This window comes from Protopterus annectens, chromosome 10.part0 (genome assembly GCF_019279795.1).
Source record: "Protopterus annectens isolate FY-2018-M chromosome 10.part0, PAN1.0, whole genome shotgun sequence".
Lineage (NCBI taxonomy): Eukaryota > Metazoa > Chordata > Ceratodontiformes > Protopteridae > Protopterus > Protopterus annectens.
The window spans coordinates 1,256,492,608-1,256,518,138 of NC_056744.1; the positions used below are offsets into that span (position 1 = coordinate 1,256,492,608).

Here is a 25,531-nt window from a genome sequence, read left to right on the forward strand (position 1 = left end):
CATGAAGAAGAGAGAGGGAAGAGGAAGAAAGTTAGTCCGACCTACAACGATGGCTTCATTTAAGGTTAGTTTGTTTGCTTCCAGATTTGTTGTTCTTATTAAGCTAAATATGTTGAATTTTTGTTCTAATTACTTATGATGACTTTATTGGTGAGCTGGCATTTTAGACTTGCTGGGTTGTTGTATAACTGTTTACAGTCCCTGTTATGCAGTTCAGAAGAACTTTATCTTGATATGTAGTTTTCATGCAACATTTGTAACTAAAGTAGAAGCTTATTATCTGCTATACTTTTTAAGCATCTGCTGATTCGAGCAAATACTTAGAAATTGCTTCTTTTTTTAACTTAATCTTGTGCTCAGCTTCTATTTAACACTTTTCCATCTGTTAGTTTGCTGTTTGGCTTGTGTCCTATAGAAAAATTCACTGAATTTGAAAGGTGAAGAGTGTGTGTGTGTGAGCGATCGGGGGGAGAGAAAGTGAGTTATGAAAGCTGACAAGATTCTGTGTGTGTGTGTCTGTGTGACCGGAGGGGATATGCTGGAGTACTTGCAAAAGCTGGAAAGCATTGATAAGATGGATGATTTACTGGTCACCTGGTACCATGCTGCCAACAAAAAGGCTGAGATGCAAACCGCTCTGGACAGTAAGTTACTATTTTCCTATTTATTGAATTTAACTCCATACTCTGCATGGGAAAATTTAGCAAATTATCAGAGAACAGGAAGTCATGGCACTAGACATTATTTGTAGTCTAGTGCATGGTAGCATTTCTTCTTAAGTTTTTGTGTGTGACCGAATAGGAGCAATACTATCACATCATTATGATAACAATTATACAGGAGTAAGAGGCATGCATTTAGAGTGCAACATGAATGAGATTTGCAAGGTGTCCCATTAATAAACTTGTAGTAAAAAAGAAGCATTAGTGCTACTGGTTTCAAAAGCTTCTCCAGCTAGAAGAATTTACATGAATGAATCTTAGTTTGCCGATTTTGTTTTTCAGTAATAGTCAAGACTAGTTTTAGAGTAGATCCTGTGAGAAAAGCTCCTAGCAGTCAATACTTTGTCATGTAGCAAAAGCTGTAAAACATGTATCCAACATAAATGATTAATTAAACAAGAACAAAGGTATAAATAGCAGTTAAATCATTCATCCTTTCATCTCCTGTACACTGTTATTTGAGGTTTGTGGGCAAACCAGATCCTGCCCTGCCAAGCAATGTGAATAAAGGTGGCTTTTCTACTACTCGTCAAGATCAGACTCTGAGGAACAATTCAGCTTTGCTCAGCAGTAGTCTTTGAACTCCACAGTTACTGTTTTCCATAGGAAATACTGCCAGTGTGTTTTTGAGTGTGTGCCAGCAGTGATTCCCTTCTTTTGGGGGATCTCTCCCTTTTTCATGTTCGTGCATCCTTGAAGTTGGTATATTTAAGTTCAGAGTTGAGTGTGTGTGTGTGTGTGTGTGTGTGTGTGTGTAGACTTTTATGATGGAAATGTTCTGAATTGGGCAGTTTTGTCATTACTGATTCATGCATTTTGTTTTATTGCCTACTGAAAAAATGTTCAAACAATACATTTAAAATGTGCTCTCTCTGTATAACAAGTTTGCTGTATTATATAAGGAATATACTTTACTAAAGTCAGGAAGGTGTATCCAAGAACACATGTATGTTTCTTGTTTTGTGTGCAAGGGGATAATGATTTGAAAACAACACAAAGGCAATCTTTATCCACCACTGGCCAGATGCATTTTCTTTGGATGTGGTGTAGTCTAGATTTCAATGCTATTTTAATGAATGTGAGTTTCAAGAGCAGAGAAGTTTTAATGCCAACTCTATTTTCATTGTGAGACAGTATTGCTTTGTTTAACAGAGATCTATTGGTGTTTGTGCATTGTGCTATAAAGTGTAAAAATAAAATCCAAATCATTGTAGAAGTAAAACAGTATGCACACATTGGTGTTTATGGTAAATGGGATGAAATAGACAGGTAATGGGACACTGGAATGGCTGCAGGGGGGACTTTGGTGCCATATTTTGGTTGCCTGTTCTTCAGTTTGCATTTGAAAGTTGGTATCCCACAATTCCAGTGGAGTGGGCGGGGTTACATAATTATGTATGCAAATTTTATGTTAAACAGTGTACAGATTTGTACCTATTTTTCATGGGCCTTGTCCAGATTTTTGATGTTTCCAGGTTGAGAGGTATGGTGTGTGTGTGTGTGTGTGTGTGTGTGTGTGTGTGTGTGTGTGTGTGTGTGTGTGTGTGTGTGTGTGTGTGTGTGTGTGTTTGTGTGTGTAAATTAAATCTTAAAGAGTGTGTGCGTCAGCTACTTGGGTCAGGAAAATGAAGCACTGGTTTCACACAGAGGGTGCTGGAGGACTTGGCTTGGACTGGGCTCAGGACCTAACCCTATAGCTGTACCAGCAGGGATCCTTATTGTGGACCTGAGGAGAGAGAGATATAGAGAAATCCAGACCCTGTGCTGAGTGTGTGCCCTTTGTGCTCTTAAGGGGAAATTGTGCTTAATGCAGAGAGGTCTGCATCTGGAAATACTGAGTGCATACATTTGTATTCTAAGTGAACATTCCTCTGGAAGTGTCAGTAATAAGGATTCAGGCTCCTTGATTACTGGCCCATTGTGGGGACATCACATGGGGTATTCTTTGTAATCTATCCATGTTACTCCCCCTCCCTTTGCAGACCTACTGGTATGCCCAAGGTTTGCACAAGCAATGGAGATATGTAATGTATTACCCACTTGCTTGGTAGTTTAGCAATCTCTCCACCCTATTTCCTTCTTATAGGCATGCTTACCAATGTGTCATCTCCAGGCTACACTAGAGATCAACACAGGAGCTGCCTGCAGGTTCACCTACCAATCCCAGGATGGCAACACCCATCTCTCCCTGTCATTCCATCAGTCACCTGAGATACTAATTGAACCCAGGTCTGCTGGGCCATAGTCAGGGCTTTATCTCTGTATGCCACTGGAGTGACCAAACCCCACTGAATTTAATAAAATTATAAAAGTGTATTTCTGCAGATCCAGAGGTAAAGTTCAAAATGTGATGAGTACAAAGCTGTGATACATATGTATAATTGCTAGACTACTATAATTATTAAACACTAGAGCATGTATAGCCTCTTATTTGATAGACACAAAAAATCTGAATGCCTAAGACTGATAGTAATTCACACATCTGTCAATGAATGACTACATATGGTTAATGCTGAATCAGAAATATTAGGTTTTATAGTTGAAAGAATATTACAATAAGATAGGCATATTAGATCTGACTGCATGCAATAGAAGTCCAAAATTAAATTTTAGCCATCATGGAGAGTACTCTGTCAGTGCATGGTTTCTCTGCCTATCACATTTCAGGTGCACCTTGCTTGATGAAGGCACTAAAGGCAGTTCAGTATCTTTATTCTTAAAGAAACACTTCACCTCCATCCTTGTTAGACAATATACTGACCTGAAATTCTTCCACATATGCCTTACTATAAGAAAAATCTCAAGCTATACACCCCACCTAATTAGGATGGACTCCATGTGCCGATCATCATTCTTCTGGAAGACTTCAAGTACCCCACCTTCAACCAAAAAACTTATACATCCTCAATTTTTTATGCCTTAACTTTTCTGGACAGTGTCAATGCAAACTCTCTGGACTATTTAGTCCACATATCCACCAGTGGTTATAAAAATCCTTACCAATACAGGGGAGCTTTGCTCCCCACCAATCGGATGACAAATTAGTTGCAGTTACCACAAGACTAATCCCAAAAGCATCTACCAATACCCCAGTACTCAGAGATTATGCAAAGACTAATCTGCTGAAACTGAGTAGTGAACTAGCTAAATTCAAAATCTTCTTCCAAGTTGATGTACTGCTGTTTATGTGGAATCCTTTACCACCAAATTCTATGCAAATGTGAAAAGCTGCAGAGGGGCATCTGTCCCCCTCTGAAGTAAATATAATGCTAAATTAATAAAATAAACCAGCTTTATTGGAACCCAAATATAAACAGACTCTATAATATAAGAAAATACCATTGCATGCAGAAATATGTTCCGGACCTTGATTAAATCAACCAAAGCCAGAAAAGATAAAACAAATAGCCACCCAGGCCAAAGATGATGACAAAGCCTTCTTTAGCTGTGTTAGAACCCTCAGAAACAATGTCTAGCACTACACAGAGCTAGCAGTTAATGAGGTCACCTACTTGGACCCTGAGGAGATAGCCAATCTACTAGTGGACAAATTTAGCTCAAATGTCTCTCCCTTTCACCTCCTTTATTTCCAGATTACATACTCACATCTATAAACACCCTCCCACAATCTCGCAAAAACAAGTGTTATAGGCTCTGTCCAAGGCCAAGAGCAGTACTTCTGTAAGGCTGGATAACAAACCATGCTGACTATTGGCCTATCTGAAACAGGACTTATCAGAGCATCTACAGATGCTATTCAATATCAGCTTCCAAAAAGGCTTTTTGAGACATGAATGTAGACCAGCAACAGTTATCCAATTACATAAGGATGTGATGTCATACCAAATTGGCAGATGACTTTAAGCTCCATGCCATCATAAACTCCACAGAGTACACCATGATCCTCCAAGACAGCCTTTCCCAAACAAATAGCTAATGTCAAAAGTATAGACTAAAAGTAAATGCCATAACAGTATTCTTTAGCAAGCAGGATCACACTTGCAACTATACATAGATGACAAACCCCTGAAAGTTCATTCTGTAATCACATATCTGGTAACCAATATCACCAATGAACTGTCCTTTGACAACTATGCACCCTCTATTGTAAGGAGTTTTTTTCTGTCATTGTACATCACATTTCTACGGGTTTAGTGTCCAGGCACAAGGATGTAATTATTTCACTGGACACAGCTCTTATCATGCTGATCCCTGAATATGATTCCCCTCTCAGTATGCACCTGTCCAAACACTTTGTATATCTGGAATGACCAGGACACTTTCTCTCTAATAAGGTCAAGGGCCTAATCCATTAAAGCTATTAAGGCAGTCTCAAAGTCTTGTCCACCTTCTCAGTGTCTTAAAAGCATTTAAGAGGAGACCTCTGCCTCAAATATAGAGCCTCAACAAACCCTATCCTTTCAGATCTGTTTTACATTCACAAGTCCAATGGTAGCATTAACACCCACTCAAGGGATATTAAGGAATTTCAATCTGATGTGCAACATAAATAGAGCTTGTTGGAGTGATAGGTATGTGTTATGGGAGGTACTGCTTCAGTGGCACTTTCTACCCTACTTAAAGCAAAGTACTTCTCTATTCAAGCGTAATTTGACAAATGGGAAAATTCATTCCCAGTTTAGAACCAATGTCCCACAATATGGACAAAAGCAGCAAGTAAAGGTCCCAACATATACCTTTTCAGATGACATCCAGTTATTTGTACACAAAATGGGGTATGAAACTACCATGGGAATTTAAGGTTAGGCTTCTTAAGATCTTCAGAGATATAGCAAGTACTTATAAACCTATGAAGCTTTAAGTTTGCGTCAAACACTAAATAAGAGTTTGCCAAATGGTCTAGTAGTTCATCTTGGTATTTCTGGCTATGCATATATTAACTGGGAAACTATGTGGCCCACAATGTTTTTGGAGTTAAACTTAATTTGCATAAGTTAATGGGAATACCCAAATGATATCTATTCCTGTTATACAACACCATAGGTTTGATTTTACCAACCTGCACTATAATTCCTATGATATTCTTTCAGAATCTTTAGGAGCTTTTGACCACACTGCAGTCGTGTTCAGTATTGATTCAATGAATTGTCAACAAAGATTTATCAATACTCATGGTTTCTTTAATAACAGTTCAGGTATTATTATCATTTGAATGTTCATTAAGCTATTGCCAAGTATTATATACCCATACTTATTTAACTTTCAGCAATATCATGTTTGATATTTTTCCTTTCTTTGCTGCATTGCATTTGCAGAATTAGCATTTGGCATTTCTATAACTAAACATGTGGAATTCATAGAGGGGCATGGGGGGTATAGCCCCCCAGTTAGTTTGAGTAAATATTGTCTTCTGGAGAGAGTTAGTCTCTGGTGTTGTAACTATGCACGTCTATTGTTTAAAATGTATTGCTTTTAAGTTGTTTTGTGTAGGATTCAGCAGTCGTAACTGTGTTGTCCATCTGCATGGGTGTCATGAAGTTCACCACTTCTGTCTTAAGAAGCATGAAGTTGGCTTTGGAGAAATTTTTTACTGTGGTTTTCTTAATGGGAGGTGGGGGCGGGATGTGGATATCAAGGGTGATTAGCTTATGGTCGGATCGGACCAATGAGGAGTTGACTTCAGGTGTGAAACACTGGTCACTCATGTTGGTAATGACTAGGTCTAGGATATTGTTGCCCCTGGAGGGGGTGTGGATAAGTTGATCCAGGGCATTGGAGTTTATGAATTCCAGAAAGCGTTGTGTGAAGGAGTTGGTACATGAGTAGTTTTCCCAGTTAATGGTGGGGTAGTTGAAATTGTCCATTATTAGGGTGTTTGGTTGAACCCTAATATTTTCTAGTACATCAAGAAAAGAGGAGTGGGAATCTTGGGGCATGGTGGGGGATCTGTAGCAAGCTACAATTTGGATTGCAGTTTTGCCCAGGGTTAGTTGCACTTTTAGTTACACTTGGATAACCTCAAATGCATTATGCTGAGCAACTAGCCTGGAGGTGTGGATATCAATAATGAATCTGGACACACCTCAGCCTTTGGTGTTCCGGTCCAGGTTACATAGCTGAAAAGTGTGGTATGAGTTATAGCCTGGTAGTGCAGGGGTGCTTTCTGTAGCATTGAACCAGGTCTCAGTCACTGCACAGATATTGATGTTCTCCATTTTAAGGAGTGCCTCAAGTGAGTGTATTTTGAGATTTAGACTTCTAGCATTGAGTAGCATTACCCTCAGTTTTTGCTTGCCTGTTCCTATTACGGTGGTGAATTTGTCATTTGAACCTTGCCTAAAAAAGGCACCATAGGGGCACAAGAGCCTTAGCCAGTGTCTGGATTCCCAGGGGCGACAGGTGCAGGCCATCTGTGGCAAAGCGTTGTGGTCTGTCAACCATGTCATCCCAAGCAGACAGATATTGGATCCCCTTAGAATGACACCAGAAGCTTAGCCAATTTTTGAAGCCAATCATTTTGTACTTGTACTGCGGTATCGTTCTGGGCAATGGCAGAATGCTACTCAGGGCTAGGGTCATACCTGCCTGGGCTACAAGATTGGAGAGCTCTTCCATGTCTCTTTTCATGTAGTCCAGGGAATTACGTCTCAGGTCATTCACACCAACATGGACAATGATAGAGTCATATTTGTACTTGTTGTGGAGTGTCCTGAGTGTGTGGGTTATGTGGCACCCGACAGGTAGCTGACAGTAACCTTCTCCTTGTTTAGCCTGGTGAGTGGGACATCAGTGTTCCTGACTATAGATTCACCTATGACTAGTGTGTTGGATACATTGTTTTGCCTTATTGGCTGTGGTTGAGTGGCACACTGAGCCTGTGGGCTATGCATCATTTGGGTTGTGTTGGGGGGTGGAAGTTGCTTGCATTTCTGCTTTGGAGGTCTCTGTTGCTTGGGAAGATTATTATTGAGAGCCTCCATGAATGTTTTTGTGTTTTATGTGTAAACATTGATGGTATAGATTTAGCGAGACTATGTGATAAGTGTGGTGTGATGCAAGTGTTTACCTTTTCCTCTTGAATGTCAAGTTCGGTCTTGGTTGGAGAGAGCTTTTCGTCCATTTTGGCTAGATAAGTGCATCTCTCACAGGTTGTAGTGTTGGGTGATAGGAGGACAGGGTTGTCTGTGTACATGAGGCAATTTCTACATTGCCCCAAGATGCCCAGATTCATCAGATAGACAGGAGAGAACACTGGGAGCTGACCATTGGACATGCCTGAATAAAAAACTATTTTCCTCTAGATAAGTGAGGAGACGAGAACAAGAGCTGTTTTCTCTAAGCAAGCGTGAAAGGTAAGTGCAAATACTGTTTTCCTCTAGGTAATGAGGAAGGTTTAGTGCTATAGTAATTAGTAGCTTATTTAGTGCTTACAACAAGTTCTGCACAAGTGCTGAATAAGCAAATTCAAGTGTTAAAACTAAGAATCTGTATCTGCACTAGACTAGTTACAGGAAAGAAACAAGTGCAAATGCAGGCTTTCAAATCAGAAAGTTGAGAGAGATGGAAAAGATTGCCCAGATGACCAATAACTACAATTTCTGGGCCAGAACCACCTCTTATGTTGTAGACAGGTTACCTAGTGCTTACCACTCCCACTGACAAGCTAGAAGGCTTCCCTCTAACACGGAAAGGCTTGGGGGGGGGGCTCAGGAGCTTACATACAGTCCTGGATATAGCAAATCTGTATCTGGACTACACTAGTTACAGGAAAGGTAGGAAACAGGCTTACAGTTTTTTTTTTACTGAAATGTAGCTAAAACAGCAGTAAAAACAATTCAAATTCAGTGCAAGCTAGAACACTAGAGTATGTAGCAATATTAGACCAAACACAGTTTAAAAAATGCAATTAAATTAAACATGACTAAAAACAAGTGCTAAAGGAGTGTATTAGGTAGAATGTGGTAAAGAGATGGGACTGGAGGGAGTGTCCCAGATCAAATCTACAGTGGGGCGGGCAACTACAAAAGCCACCAAATTTAAACAACAAACCAGAGATAAGGAGGGTGGGTGGGACAAAACACTTTCAGCAGAGATCTGAAAAACTATACAGCGAATCAAAAATAAAAGTGCACGACTCTGAATAAAATTAGTCCAGCAACAATTTACAGTACACATTTCTGAAGAACCAAAAAAATATACTTAGCTCTGTATATTTCCAGATAGTTTGAAAACAGCTCTGTTAGACACAGGTTCCAGCAATGATATGCAGACTGTTAACTAACAGGGTCTATTATTATGCAAGTAATCCTTCAGATAGTCAGATGACACAAGCTGTAAAAATAAACACCACGTCCTATGTGGACTGTCTCAAAGCCCTATCCCTGTACTCAGTCTCCTTTAGCCTTCTGTGCAGCAGTCTATGCTTAACTTACAAGGCATCTTCTGTTCCATACTGATGTATTTGTTACTTACAAGGCATATTTTGCTCCCATACTGATGGATTTGTTACTTACAAGGCATCTTCTGCTCCCATACAGATGGATTTGTTACTTACAAGGCATCTTTTGCTCCCATACCGATGGATTTTTTTACTTTCAAGGCATCTTCTGCTCCCATATTGATGGATGTTTTATTTACAAGGCATCTTCTGCTCCCATACTGATGGATTTGTTACTTATAGGGCATCTTCTGCTCTTATACTGATGGATTTGTTACTTACAAGTCATCTTCTGCTTCCATACTGATGGATTTGTTGCATATCCACAAACAAATTGCATCAGAAACACCCTTTCTAAGGTCCTCAACATCTGTAACATAAACTGGACATGTTGGAAGGGCAGGTTTGTGTCTCAAAGATTACTCATTTTCAGAAACAAGCTTCCCTTCCATGTGAAACAAAGCTTATGCCTAACCATATTCAAAAGTAACTTGGAAATATGGATGAGAAATTATAAATTTACCCCTGATTTAGCAACTATGTCCCCAATGGACAGGGCAGCCTGTGATTCCTTGATGTGTTCAAGCCTATGCCGTAACTCATAAAATTCCTTAGGGTATTGAGCAATATTTTGGTAAATGTGGGGTAAGCTTACCAAGGCTTAAAATGGCCCCTGGGCCATTAGCCTAGTAACTACCTATGAACCCATGAACATATGAAGGCTTAACTCCTTTAACTGTGCATTTGAGGTACTACTGGTTCAGAGAAGGAAGAGGATGTCAAATAGGGTTGGATCTTTCATTGCTTGAAAGGCTAGACAAAGATCTCCATTGAGCAACCAGTAAGATACTGCATACAGAGAAAGGGCTGCCATTATCTCCTGATAATTACAATTTTTGAGACCACTGATCTTTTTAGTTATGAATCTCTGTTTTTTGTTAAGTTGTGTGATATGCTTAGACAAACACAAGGCAAAAAATGCATTATATTCAATAATACACTGTATAAGATACAAGCAAAGGGGAATTAAGACTTCTTTGTATGTAGTGGAGATGACTTTGGAAATTAGGTAAGTCAGATGAAAGTACTGCACAGACATGATGGTCAAACGAGAAGGAATTTTCAAGAAGAGTGCCTAGATCCCTTACAATAGTGCTTGATTGGAGGGGGGGGGTTTCTGTCCTACATGGTAAGTGAAAATGTTTTGTTTACCAAAAATGAACTATGCTACATATTTTACATTTAATTTGAGACCATCGTCCTTGCCTCTGTTGTTAAAATGATCTAATGTATGTTGGAGCAATTGTGAGCCAGTTGAAGATTAAATAAGAACAACTAATATACAGTGCTTTGCAAACCTAGTTAACCATAGGCCAGGTGTGCTGGCCTGAAGATCTGAGAAGCATATGCTAGAAAGAAGACAGCAGAAAACTGAAACCCTGTGGTACATCACTGACAACCTTTTTGTTTTCAGTAGTAATACCTGTGACTCTAACCACACGGGTTCTGTCAAACAACCAATTAGCTATCCAGAGCACAATATAAGTATTTTTATTCAGATGTACAAGTATTACAATAATGTCTGCATGAGGAATAGTGTCATTGACCGGGTCTAGATAGGCTGTATGCACTACATAACCACTGTCCACTGCTTCATTCAAATAAATTAATAATGAAGTTAAGTAGACAGGATCCTCCTTTGACAAAGCTGAATTGATGAGGGTCCTAGGTAAAGAGATTTTCAAAGTCTAGGTTAATGAAGTCGAAGATAATATGCTTATAGCTTTAGAAATGAGGCTAGGGAAAATAATTAACCCTGTTACCAGGGTCTGTGGTTGGGCAGCCATTGTGTAATGGTATTATAGCGGCTGATTTCCAAGTTCAGGAATATAACCAGTGGAGAGGCTTAGCTCAAAGAGGGTAAGTAGGGGTTCAGAAAGGCCATATTTGGCATTGATAATCAGGCAACTTGGTATGTCATCAGGTCCCATGGATGAAGAATTCTTGGTTTTTCAGAGGGCTGAGAAAACTTGTTCCACAGTAATTAAAGGGGGCAGCTAGGATCTTGGAACCAGTGAAATAGCTATAACTGAGGATGGAGTAAAATTTTCAGTAAATTTGTTAGCTTGGATATTAGCTATTTCCTTTGGATCAGAGACTATAGCATTATTGTGGACTAGTTCTCAACATTGTCAGGGTTTAGTTTAATCATTTTACCATTTTTTGTAATACTTCTGAGCTTGATGATATTTCTAAAAGCATTTTCAGAAACCTGTATCTACTCTGAGGGCTATTGAATGTGTAAAGCTCCAAGATAGCTTCAGCTATCTTAATTTGCCAAAATGAATGATAAATATTCAAACAGACAGGAACATTAGGTGTAATTGAAACAACTTCTTCAATAGTTTGAAGTGGATAGCTTACATGTAATGTTTCTGCCTTTAATCACATTTCTTATACTAAACACCATTACTGCTGTTATAAATGCTTTTGCTAGAGCTTGAATAGTGAAAAAACATTTACATTATGCATTTTGGTTATACTCAAAAAAATTCAGATTTATTATTTTGGCTCTGCAACATTTTAATCATGTTGCACAGTGTTATTTCAATTTCTACAACTTTTTGTGTAATGCATCTTATATTTACAGAACCTACAGCTATGACTAAATGCTTTCAATGTGCTTTCTCATGCATGTAGTCACATTGCTTGTGCTAGGCATGCTGTCTGATTACTAGTTTAGAAGCAGGTACTATCTTGAGCCAATGTGTTTACAATCATTATTGTTTTGATTACTTCTTTTTTTCATATCAAGCTTTACTTTGACTTCATTTTCACTCAGTTTTCTACACACGTTCAGGTCTTTATTCAAACCCTTAAGCCGAATACTTGAAACTTCACTCATCTTACACAATTCTAATGCTTTATCAAGTGGTAGGTCTGATTCATTCAACATCTTGCTTCTAGCTTGATTATTCTTGATAACACATGCAGGCCAATCTCTTACAAATGATCCAATTGCATTATTTCACTTGGTATTTCAGTTCTATCAGATTAATATCAACTGACTTATGACCATGTTGACTTCTAGAAAAAAGCTACATGGGATATTTTGCTTAGTGCTGCTAACTTGGCTTTTTCCTTCATTTTGAGTGTGAACATGTCAGATGGCTTTATTTCTTCCTTACTTGCTATATGAGAGAATAGTCAACATTTAACCTTTGCTAGCTGCTCTGCATTTCCACTCTCATTGAGTCACCGGTTTTCATTTAAATAACCATGCACTTCACAGAGCTTTGTGTTTGAAGTAAGACATTATAATTAAAGGAGGGGATGCAACAGTAAACAAGTGATGAATGTAAAAGCAGAGTTACAGTGTGAGAAAGCTAGTATATGAAAACCCGTAACAATGATTAAGTAAAAATAAATACACAATAAATGTATAACTAAATAAACATATCCAAATTATGTTGTTGCTGCTTATGATGATGCTAAGCTGGTTTACCAAAACTAGATTTTGCTGATGATGAAATGGATGTATAATCTGAAGATGTTAAATGCTTGGAATTCTTTTTTTTTTTTTGTCTTTCAGGTGGTGTAGTCTTGAATCCATCATATTATGGTAGGCCTGGCCATACAAATGCAATGATCCATGAACTTGGCCATGTGCTTGGTCTCTACCACGTCTTCAAGGGTGTAACTGAGAGTGATTCTTGCAGTGACCCCTGCAGAGAGACTGTACCATCTATGGAAACTGGAGATCTATGTGAAGACACAGTACCTACACCCAGGCACAAGCTATGTCAAGATCCAGGTCCCTTTAATGACTCCTGTGGTCAGACACATTACTACAGCACTCCTTTTAACAACTACATGAGCTACACAGGTAAGTACCTTCTTAAAATGCTATCCATAATGTCTGAAATAGTATTCTTTTACTATAATTTAAATCAGGGCTCACATTGTTCTTTTTCCATTGTCTTCATCATCAGTACTTCAGCTGCTTACTTTAAGGACTCTTATTCTCAGTAATTCATCCACATTACAATCTGAGATGGGACTTTATTGTCCCAAATACTTTTTTCAGTTTTGCATAAGATTCAACCACTCGAGCCTCTACTACCTGAAAGACAATCCACATAAAATAACCTCCCCAAAACATTGTGCCCTCATGTCCTCTAATAATATAATCAACACCATACTCACAATACAAGAGGGGAGGGGAAAACCCCCAGAAATGACACTTAGTGCAGCACTATTCCCTGACAATGCTTTTCAGTGGAAAGACTGTCATGTCAAGAAACGAGTCTCAGGAAGTTGAGACTTGAAGAATCTCCTTTCATGAAGTATTGGTATTTTCTTATTATTTTCTGAATAATTTAATAATAATTTCTTCTTATCTGAAAAGGAGATTGTTTAGCAGGTCAAGACAGTCAAATGCAGTTAATGCAATTACGTGATGAGTTTCATTTGGAACATTTGCTCCACATTTGGCAAATTTATTATAATTTAATTTCAGTTTCTTTCTTTTTTTGAGGTTTGTGTGTACAGATGAAATATACAGAAGTGACAGAAAAATAAGCACGTTGGTTGCTGAATGATATTAATAGTCTGTTAAGAATACCTTGGATCAATATAACATTCTTATTCTTTATTAGTTATAGATACTGCATAGTCAAAGTGCTGCTCTAACTTTAGATGATGGTTGACAATAATGCCAAGTAGTTTTGTCTGTTGTACTTTATCTTCTATGTTGTGTGCAGTAGAAAAGATGTTAAGATTGTAGAAATACTTTTGAAATTATGTTGAGGTAAACAGGATGAGTTTAGTCTTTTCAGCTTTTAATATTAAGTGTGACGTGTATTTCTCAATGTTAAGGAATATTTCCTGACTGGCATATTTAAGCTTGCTGAGGGGTTTAGTGAGAGAAGAACTGTAGAGTCTCTGGCATACTGAACTGAAACAGAATTTGGCTAGGTTTTGTGCAAGCAATGGAAAAAGCTATTAAAATTGGGCCAATGATGGATCTTTGTGGAATGCTTAAAGGTTTTGAGTATGTCAGCTTCCACTGGACAGCTTGAAGTCTGTTTTGGAATTAGTCTGGATTTAGACTATAGTATTGTGACTGCTATGAAGAGTAGCTAGCTAGTTTAGAAGCAGCTGTTTAAGATGCATTACATGCTTTTTATAGGTTGAAGAATCAAAATGATATTACATTTCCATGATTTCTTTCACTAGTAACTTTATCCTGGAATTAAGACCAGCTGTTTCTGTATTATATCTGGACAGAAAGGTGGTAAGTAGGAGATACAAGGTTATTTCTGTTACGTGACCTAGTAGTTGTATTATCATGTATTTTCCAAACCTTTAGCAATGAAGATAAAATGGCAATGGGTCCACAATTTGAGATTCCAATTGCTATATTTGATCCATGAAGTGATTTTATATATGCTTGTTTTAAAATAGAAAGTATATATGGTTCTTTTAAGGATCTATTGATAAATAATGCAATAGGGTATAGTATTGCACTGTCAGCCTTCCTAGGATATTCACCATGTAAATTGTCAGGCAGTAGGTAGTCGATTAAATTTTAATAGTAACAACCTAATGTGATTAACTTTGACTCTTTTTGCAGGGTAAAATTACCTTTATTGCTTTGAATGCTTTGTTCAGATAAAGTTTTTGAATTAATTGATTAAGGTGGAAACAAATTTCTGAAATGAAAATCCATTGTATTGACTATCCCAAAATTGTTTTCATGAAGTACGGAATTATAATTTTTTCTTTAAACTGGCATAAGTAATTCGTTTCTGTTGGGCCAAAATGATTTGAGATTGCTTGCGTAGATAGTTTGCAGACCCTGAAATAGGCCCTATTGACTTTTTGTACCACTTTCTTTACTGAATTTCTTGTTTGTTTCTATTCTATGCTGCTTATTGTGTCAAATATTTTTTGCCTTTTTTCACATTACAAATCTGTTTTGTTTTGCATGTTAGCTACAGAATAATTATGTGATTTACTCATTTTTTTGTGGGGTAGTATCAATGTGTCCAGTATGCTAAGGAATGCTTTGTTAAAGTAATCTATTGCATTGTTAAGGAGAGAAATGTCAGTGGAAAACAATTACCGAGTGAAAACAGTATGAAGTAATGCAATTTTGAACATTTGTGTTGGAGCATGTAGTTATACTGGGCCTTTTTTGATTGTTATTGTGTTTCATACTTAGGTTAATTTATAATTACTCCCTCACCTCCTTCAGTGGTATCAACTCTCACTCACCCACAAACTAGCAAACCATCCACTAAATATCCCATCCCTCCAGAATCTACTCCAACCCTATCGCACCACCAGACCACTAAGATCCAGCAACAAAAATCACTTGCAGATCACTAAAGCCAATAACTCTGCTGGTGAAGCACTATTCTCTTGCACCATAGCCAAATTATGGAACTCCCTCCCACCCACAATTACCTCCATACCATCATGCACCCACTTCAAAACCTTACTAAAAGCGCACTTAAAAACATGCTGGCTATGCCCTTGCAACTCCCACTCTAATATCACCCACCCCATCCAACCACTACCTTTCTTTCCACTCCACTAACTACCTTGATTATAGCAAGCTCAGATGCTCATAAGCCAGTACTTATTATACAGCAGGAACTTCTTCTTGTAACATTTGTTAATGTCTGTTATGTACTTCACGGATAAAGATTCTAGTTGTCTACTGATGTACTATGTTCTTCATCTGTAAATATGTTGTAAGTAATTGCTATGTTAAATTGTTAATCGCTAAGTAATCCAATGTAACTACTGTATGTTTATTTTAACTGTGGAGCTTTTCTCCCCGGGCCTCCGCTTAAAATGGACCTACGTCCAGTCGGACACTCCCAGTCAACAAATGTAAATAAATAAATAAAATAAAATAAATGACTAAATACTGTTTGGCTGTACTTCAACATCAGTGACAGGAGTGGTACTGGATGTTAATATCAAACTGAGGATGCTTATTATGCTGCTTAATCTTCCTGTTCTGCTAGGATGAATGATGAGTTGTGAGAAGCCATATAGTTAGTTATTGTTTTGACTAGTCTAATTTAAAATTTCCATGAAAATGAATTGATGGTTTTATCCAGGATAAAGTATCTTCTAGATAATCTTCTAGACAGTGTTTGTGTTTGCTGAATATAAGTATAAAACTGCTTAATGGAGTTTGGTGCTTTGACTTAGATGGAAAAGACAAAGGATCATTTTAGTGTTTTAAATTGTGGAATGGTTACTTCAGTGGCAGTTATTTAACTGACTGGATAGTAATAAATCTACTCCATAACTCTTTTGGTGGTGAAATCTTTGCAAATGATGTTAAATTCTGTATTTCTTCATGAGAAATCATAGCTTTGAGCAAAGTTTCTCTGACAGTCAAAACATCTGGTTTGTGTTGGTATAACCAGTTATGTAGCTCTTATATTTTTGTTACAGATACTTTTTAATTGTTATAAATTATTTTTAATCCCTGTACTTTGCAGCTTTTCTTGAACAAGGTTGGAAAGTGGCTGGATTCTGTATCACTGCTGAGATGAAAATATAATAGTAGTAGTGGTATATAGTATATTAAGAAGTGGTGTTTTAGCTTATAACACAAGTGTTTTTGTTGAAGGTTTTGTAGACAAAAGGTATTTATAGGTTCATATGTTCATAGGTAGGTACTAGGCTATTGGCCCAAGGGCCTACGTAAGCCTATAGCCAGGTTCCCTGGCTTACGCCATGCAAGAAAGTTATTTTCCTGTGCTACTGTCGAGCAGAGACACAGAAGTGATCCTCAGGGTGTATTTCCTATTTCCCATCCACTCATCAAGATTCTCTTGAAGAGTGCTAATGAATAACTTTGCTTGACATAGATGGGTAGCCTGTTCCAGAGTATGGGAAGTCTCTGGGACAGAAATCTATCCCTCCAGCATGTCCTGTTTATTGTGGTGACAAGGTTTAGGTCCCTAGACTGTGTAGCTCAGAGAGATTGGGATTTCTTTAGGTGTAGCATGTCAAACATTTCTGGGTTTGACATAGCTTTATATGTTAGGAAGAGATCACCTCAGAGTAGGTGATATGCTATGGAGTAAAGCTGGAGTTTTTTGAGACAGTCAGTGTAGGGCATTTGTATGAGGCCAGTAATCCTCTTTGTGAGGTACTTCTGTGGCCTTTCCAGCTGCTGCAGATGTCTTGTGAGGTACATTCCAAAAGGGGCGTTGTATTCTATAATGGGTCTAATGAGTGTCGAGTAGAGAGGAACAATGACCTCTTTTTTCCTGGATGAGAACCCTTTTATGATGAGGTGTGCCATGTAGAAGGACTTCCTGACTACTGTGGCGATGTGACTATCAAAGGAGAGACTACTGTCCACCTGGGTCCCAAGGTCTCTTATCACACATTTGGTGTTAAGTAGATTGCTGCCTATGTGGTAGTTCATGGGTACAGAGTTTTTACCAAAGGGGATGACACTGCACTTTTTGGCATTGAGCTTGAGGCCATGGCTCTGACACCGGGATCAGTGGTGGCACCCCCTTTGTGGAGTGGGATGACTGTTGCTGTGCACCATTCAGTGGGCACAAAGACTGATGCGAGGCTATTATTGAATATGGTGCTTAAGTGGGGAGCCAGTTTGTTCTGAAGTTTGTGTAAAATGCAGCCTGGGATGTTGTCTGGTCCTATGGATGCTGTGTTTTTGGCTTTAGAAAGTGCAGCTTTTACCTGCATAGTTGTGATTACAGGGACTCTGCATTCTTCCTGTATAGATATGGGCCCTTTGGGGGGGGGGGGGTAAAGTTAGCACTGAACCTATCCGTCAGGATGCTGGCAATATCAGTTGGTTCTGTAATTTTCGTGCTGTTGTGCTGTAACTCAGAGCAGTTCTGGGTGTTGCCACTGAGATTCTTGACATAGCTATAGAATGCTTTGTGGTTGTCCTTAGAATTAGTGGCGCTTTTGTTTTCATAGCTAGCTTTGGAGGATCTTATAAGAGATCTCAGCTTCTTACTGAGGCTGACCAGGGAGCTCCTCCACTCATGGGATTTTACTCTCTTTTGTAACAGTTTCTTCCTTCTTATACTTATTAATGAATATTTTTGAGGTACAATAAGGCATTTATGGTTATTTCTTTTGGCTTATTATTGGCTTGTTATTAATTATAGTAATTTTATGATGTTGGGAAATGTTTTGTAGATATTAGTAGTTAGAAAGTATAGCAGCTGTTGTTAGGAATGAGAAGGAATGAGAAAGTTATGGTTAAGTACAGATGCATCTTTGGCTACGGCTGTAGAAGAAGTCAATGTTAAAGTTGATACTGGTTTGAGTTAATGTAGACTTAGTTATGTACATAAACATATAGGTAATAAATAATGGGATTTATTTTAGTAGTTTAGTAAGGCCAGGGAGTTAATAATATTAATGAAAGTTTCTGAAATGTGACAAAGCTTGGGAAATTGCAGGGGCATGATGTGTGAAATAAAAGGTGCGCAAATGAATCTTGTTTTGTACATGTAACATTGATGTTATAATAAGAGGCTGTTAAAGGGGAAAACTGGGTTACGTAGATAAGGAATGAAGCAGTTTTTGTCTGGAGACAAATTAGTATAAAAGCACTTAACCTAGTGGTGGCCAAGCATGTATGCAATGAATCAGATTAGTAGTTTATCATTTAGAACATCTGCACTACACATTGACTGACTAACCATCTGTGAGGGCAGACAATAGATTGTGAGTATACAATCAGATTAATACAGAATGTTTCCTAATGTTGAAATGAAAGGTGAGCAATCAGCAAGGGCCATAAAGTTGTATTTTTGTAAAAGTCTTAGTGCATTATTGTGCATTGTAGGAGAAATGCTCTTTGCTCCAGGACAATATGCAAGGCACTATGCAGATGAAGGAAATTAGTACCTTTGTGTGCACTGCCTGTCCAGACAAAGTTAGGTTATGAGGATGTATTCAGAATTACTATAAATAAAGGAACTTTAAAAATATTAAAAGGATAGCGCTACCTGTAGAAAGCTGATGACTTGAGATTGTCATGCAGGGAAGCTGGGGAGCAGTGCTTACCTTACCACAACCACAAAGCTGCCGTTCTTGATGTATCTAACAGAAGAATAGAAATTGTTATTGGCAGTATAAAACCTTCTAAAAAGCAAAGCAACAACAAAATGTCCAGATAACTAGTACATTGTAAGGGAAGAATGAATATACAATTGTCAGCAGTGTATTTATTTATCTATTTTTTTTTTATTTTTATATTTGCTTTTGGTTACCCAGAGAATCTAACTGAGCATGTTGTCACTTTTGAGTGGAGGACTGTGGAGAAAAGTTCCATAAGCAAAACAAACTTTGTTACAAGAATAATAGGACATAATGTTAGAACAGAAAGCTAGATACAACGTATACAGATGGATATCGCACATGATCAATAAAATGTCTTTCAACTGTAATAAACGAGTACATGTAAAATAGCACAAATAGCAATAACAAAAACTTACATTCGTTGTGTAGTACAGGTAGACTGATTTACTGTTCAGGTCCTTCTGTTTCATTTGGTGATTAATCGATTCATATTCCAATAGATGCCAATAAGAGTACTGCAATGTTAAGGTTAGCCAGAAGACAAGCATGAGCAGACCAATGTTTTTCTTAGCAATTGTTTTATGTTAGTTTTAAAGGGAGCTAATCTAGCTAGTTGTTTGAAGAGATATGGTAGATAATACCATAGCTTGGATACATATGTGAAATATAGGGACCCTCCCTCACAGTTGTTCAATTTTGTTATTGTCAGTAGGTTTTTGTTACTGGTATGAAGGTTTTTAGGTGAACAATAATGCTACAGAATATTATTCAGATATGGACAGCGTTGTGGCTTATGCCTAAGGCTAGCTTTGATAGGTTGACATTATGTGAGGTAGTTAGGTAATTCCAGCCAAATGGGCTGCTTTAGGGATTTGCAGTGGTAGGGCCAGATATAGGAAATTTCCAAACTTTAGACCCCACACAATTTGGCTTTGTGAAAGGGAGATCATGCCTGCTCAACCTGGTTGACTTCTTGAAGTCAGTCACCAGGGGTGTGCATGAAGGTAAGGCAGTGCATACAGCCTAGCTCGATCTGGCCAAGGCCTTTGATACCATTCCTCACTCGGGAATTATTGATAAACTCACCAAACTAGGCATCAACCCCTATATCACTAGGTGGGTTGGAAATTGGCTCACAAATAGAACATACAGTGTGAAAGTAGTGGACTCCAAGTCAGACTGCTGACCAGTCATGAGTGGAGTCCCACATTGATCGGTCCTCGGTCCTCTCCTTTTCAGCTTCTACATCTCAAAAGTCCAGGCCAACACAAAGGGATTCTGGCTGACCAATTTCACAGATGACTGCAAGCTCGGAACCATTACTAACTCCCCAAGTGATAAAGACATCCTACAGAAAGGCCTCACTGAGACAAATGACTGGTGTCGAAACTATGGCCTTAAGCATAATGCCAAAAATGCGTCATCGACCCCTTTTGGTAAAAACTCAGTTCCCACTAATTACCACATCAATGGGAGCCCACTGAACACTGAAGCCATTATAAGAGATCTGGGGACGCACGTTGACAGAAACCTCTCCTTCAACCACCACATTGGCACTGTAGTCACAAAGTCCTTCTATGTGGCACATCTCATTACCAAGGGTTTTGCATCCAGGACGAAAGAGGTCATCATCTCTCTCTACTCTTCCTTCATTAGACTAATCATCGAGTATAATGCCCCATTTGGCATGTACCTCACTAGACACCTGCAACAGCTGGAGATGCCACAGAAGTACTTAATGAAGAGGATCATAGGCATTAAACACATGTCCTATACAGACAGTCTCAAAAGACTCCAGCTATTCTCTGTCTCATATCACCTACTAAGAGGTGATATCTGCTTGACTTACAAAGTCATGTTTGATCCAGCTCTCTTAGAAATGCTACATCTAAAGAAATGCCAATCCCTCCGCACCACATGCTCCAGAGATCTCAACCTCATTACCACAATCAACAGAACATGCTGGAGGGACAGGTTCCTCACCCAGAGACTGTCCATGCATCGACTTTCTATACATGTCAAGCAGAACACCTTTCTGACCCTCTTCAAGAGAAATCTTGAAGAGTGGATGGGTAATATAATGTTCACCCTGGGGATCACTCCAGTGGCTCTACTTGATAGAGGCACTGGGAACTAACATCGGGCGGCATGATGCCAGGGCACTTCCATGGGCTAGGCTTGTAAAGGCTCCAGGGCCATTAGCCTAGTGCACAACTATGAACCTATGTTATGATGCGAACTTGGCAATCTTATTGTAGCTTGCTTCTAGTTTAAGCTTTTGAGTAGTAACAGGGTTTATAAATACTGGTGAGGCATAGAGTAGAGTTGGGAGGAGGTATGATGATGTGATGGACTCCTTCATAGTATTGATAAGGTAAGGTTTTGCCCTGTAGGCAATCCAAGCTTCTGATGTGTCTTTTTGATGGTTTGTTGTACATGCCGGTCAAATTTTAAGTTATTGTCTATGCTAACGTCAATAACTTTGTGTGAGGTACAATTTGTTATGGTGTTATTAGCAGATAAAACTGAATTGTTTCTTCTCAGATAGTTGCTTTAGAAAGTCAAGATTCAATAGAAGACAAAGATTCTTGGATGATTTCTTTGAATTTCTTTATTGCAGGATTGTAGCAGATGAATGTGGAAACTATCTGCATTCTGCACTACTGACTGATTGTTTGTATTCCTCATATTGTTTCTGAATATGTTAAATAGTAATGAAAATTGAACCCTAGGGAAAACCAACAGAGACTGGTATAAAGGATGAAAGGTATGTCTGCCATTTGACAGCTTGAAGTCTGTTGCTAAGAGAGTAAAGAATAGAGCTTTTATTCTCCCATATTGTTTACATTTTAGTGGTATATGTGATATTATATGTAAGAACTGGGCCATATTTGATTTTTCGATAAAGTAGGAGAAAAACCTATTATAGTATATCAGAAAGATGTTTGCTTTATGATGATGATGGAAAGAACAGTACACGAGGTTATAGAAGGAAAAATGACTTAATGTGGTTACTGTTCCCAATGCAAAAACATCTTAGAAGGACCAGGGGTAGCTATTGATGGATTTGACAACATAAAATTGAAACAGAAGTATTATTGTGATAGTAAGAGGGTGGTCTATGTTGCAAATTGCCAACAATGTAAAGGATTTTACACTGGTAAAACTGTTAGACAGTTGAGAAAAAGATTTTACCAACATGGGTACAATATATCCAAAGAGGACTAACACAACACCTATATAAGCACATTAAGGACTTTCCAACCCACTCCTTTAACTTTATAGCTATTGATTGTGTTTATGAGGGACAAAGAAGTGGACCAACAGACCTTTATTTAGAGTATGAGGAACTAAAATGGCAGTTAAGATGTAATGCTGCAAATAAACCTGGACTTAATGAAACTATATCTAAATCTTCTTTTTCTGGCTTTTCCCGGTTAGGGGTCGCCACAGCGGATCACTTGTCTGCTCATGATTGGCAGTGGAGTTTTACGATGTCGAGTTGACAGCCCAGCACCCAACCTTCCACAGAAGGCACACACACACACACACACACACACACACACACACACACACACACACACACACACACACACACACACACACGCACTCACACCTAGGGCCAATTTAGAGTGCCCAATCCATCTACAGCATGTCTTTGAGATGTGGGAGGAAACCAGAGTACCTGGAGGAAACCCATGCAACCACAGGGAGGACATGCAGACTCCACACAGAAGGCACCCCAGCCAAGGATCGAACCGGAGAACCTCTTGCTGTGAGGCGGCAACGCTAACTGCTGCAACACAGTGGCCGCCCGAAACTATAGCTAAATCTAGTTATTTAAAATTAAAATCTATGTTTACCATTTAAAAGGGTTTTAACCAAAGCATAAGAATTGTTTTAATTGCATTTTTTTATACATTTAAAATAAGTGTTTTTAGAGCTTGTATTGAGTTGTAATAGTGCATGATTTTTTGATTTTTTAAAGATGAGGAACCTTTAAGAATGAAATTGGTTCAATTAAGGTTCAGTCATGTGGTTTTAAAGTTATTTAAGCTGGCTTTTTGGTTTGGATGTTATTCTGATGAAGTTCAATTATCTGGCGAACGAAAGCACTTAATGTGGTAATAAAACAGTGTGTTACATTTGCTTCGGGTGCCTTCCTTTTTTATTTTTTAGTTGGATTTGTGTTTTTGTGTGTTCCTAGAGTAAAGAGAGGGAGACACCAACGAGGGACAGTTGTGATAGCAGCTTTTGGTGGGAAACAGTGTCAAAAGTTTCAGAAAGATCTAGAAATAAGGAGAAGACTATAATGCCATTTTTTCAGTGGAGGATTCTAGTGTTGGTGAATTGAAGGAGAGCAGTAGTGGTGTTGTAGTTAGGACAAAGGGTGTGCTGAGTTAGTGAGAGGAGATCATTATCAATGATATTTGCATATGCATACACTTTTCTAAACTTTTTGATTGCAGAGATAGAATAGCAATGAGGCAGTAGCTGGATAGTGCAGGGGATTTTTCTTCTTTATGGCGAGGTTTAATGTAGGATTTCTTCCACAGTGCAGGGACATAGCTTTCTTTGATGGACTGGTTGATCAAGGTGGAGACTGGGTAGGAAAGTACATCGCCTGTCATACTGATGTATTCCACAGGGAAGTTGCCTACAGATAAAGTAGTAACCTTTAGAGGTGATTTTTTTTTTTGTAATGAATGAGGTAGGAAATGGTTGGAAATCAAGTTAAAGAGTATGAGAATTTCCTTTGGTGGGAAAAGTAAGAGGTGAAGAAGTGTTATTAATTAGAGAGAGAAATGTACTGCTAAAATAGTTGTTGAAATGATCGGCAGTAGTTTCTGGGTCTTTGTTGTTTGTGAGTGTTCACTTTATTTGCAATGACTCTGTATTTAGGCTCAGTGAATAAAATGATTTGATGAAAAGGCTGAGTAAAAGATATAGAACCTCAGAAAAATATTTTCTTAGGCTTCTCCATAATTCCAAGACTCTATCAGAATACTCTGTCTCTCTTAATTTCTTGAATGATGTTTATCATGCTCTGCCTCTTCCATCTATTGCTAAACAGCTTAAACAATCTTTCATTGTCAATGCCTAGAGCAATACAGATAGGACAACATGTATGACTCTTTACAAGGAATGCAATAACAGCAGAGTTTTCTCACCTCCAAACACTCAGTATTTGTGAACATTAGAACTCATCTTCTACTCTGATGACCTGTCAGATTCTAGCGTTTGATTACATTAAGAGGCTATAAGGATGCAGTTAAATCTGTTTTCTTGACAGCATTTACAAATGCTGGCCAGGCTGTACATGTCAGGAATGCATGGTTAACTGTTCAAAACTTGTGATGTTCAACTGTTTTTTTCTGCGGCAGGGCTAGCCAACTGGTGGTGTAAGCCTTGGCTCTAGATGACTGTCAATGTTGAAGTGACACCCCGACTCCATGTACACAAATGGGAAAAGGGGTTGTGGATGGATGGATGGATGGATGGATGGATGGATGGATGGATGGATGGATGGATTTTGCAAAGCGTTTTTCTATAGCTGATAAATTAATTCCTTTTCATTTCTTGGCTGTGGAAAATACATAACCCTTTTTGTAGGCCTCAGCTACAAAATAACTGATTCAGAACAAATACTGATTGTTATACACTTTATCTTTCACTATCTGAATACAGATTTGTAAGACAGCTGAGAAGGAAAGAAAATGAAAGAAGGAAATTAGCTGTTAGATCATTATTCTTTTGTTCCTTCCCTTCATCACTCTTCTCCGTCACACATGCACACAGATATACACAGACATACAGAGACACACGCACATGCCTGCATGCTCGCACACACACACACACACACACACACACACACACACACACACACACACACACACACACACACACACACACACACACACACACACATGCACACACGCACACAGGCACAGACACAAACACATAAACACACACATACACACGCACACACACACACACACACACACACACACACACACACACACACACACACACACACACACATAGAGAGACAGACAGACAGACACACACACACACACACACACACACACACAAAACACACACGCACAAACAAACTAGCTACCTTCAGTCTGTCTTCCAATCTATGTTTTTATTGGCAGTCTGTCAATGATTAGCTTGTTTAATGAACCAATGATTTTGTCTCAGGCGTTGTATTTCTTTAAGGGAGGTGTTAAAAGTGTTTTCATAACTATAAAATGTTAAGATTTAATCACACATATATTTTGTGTCTCGATTCTGACATTGC

General features: G+C 38.5%; 1 protein-coding gene across 1 annotated transcript in view; it reads left to right on the forward strand.

The window, feature by feature from the left end:
• The window catches only part of PAPPA2 (pappalysin 2), a 2,663,723-nt gene that overhangs the window by 859,095 nt on the left and 1,779,097 nt on the right, over positions 1-25,531 (forward strand). The window contains exon 4 of the mRNA XM_044085971.1: positions 12,713-13,006. Within this exon, the coding sequence (XP_043941906.1) occupies positions 12,713-13,006 (294 nt within the window). The remainder of the gene's footprint in view (positions 1-12,712; positions 13,007-25,531) is intronic.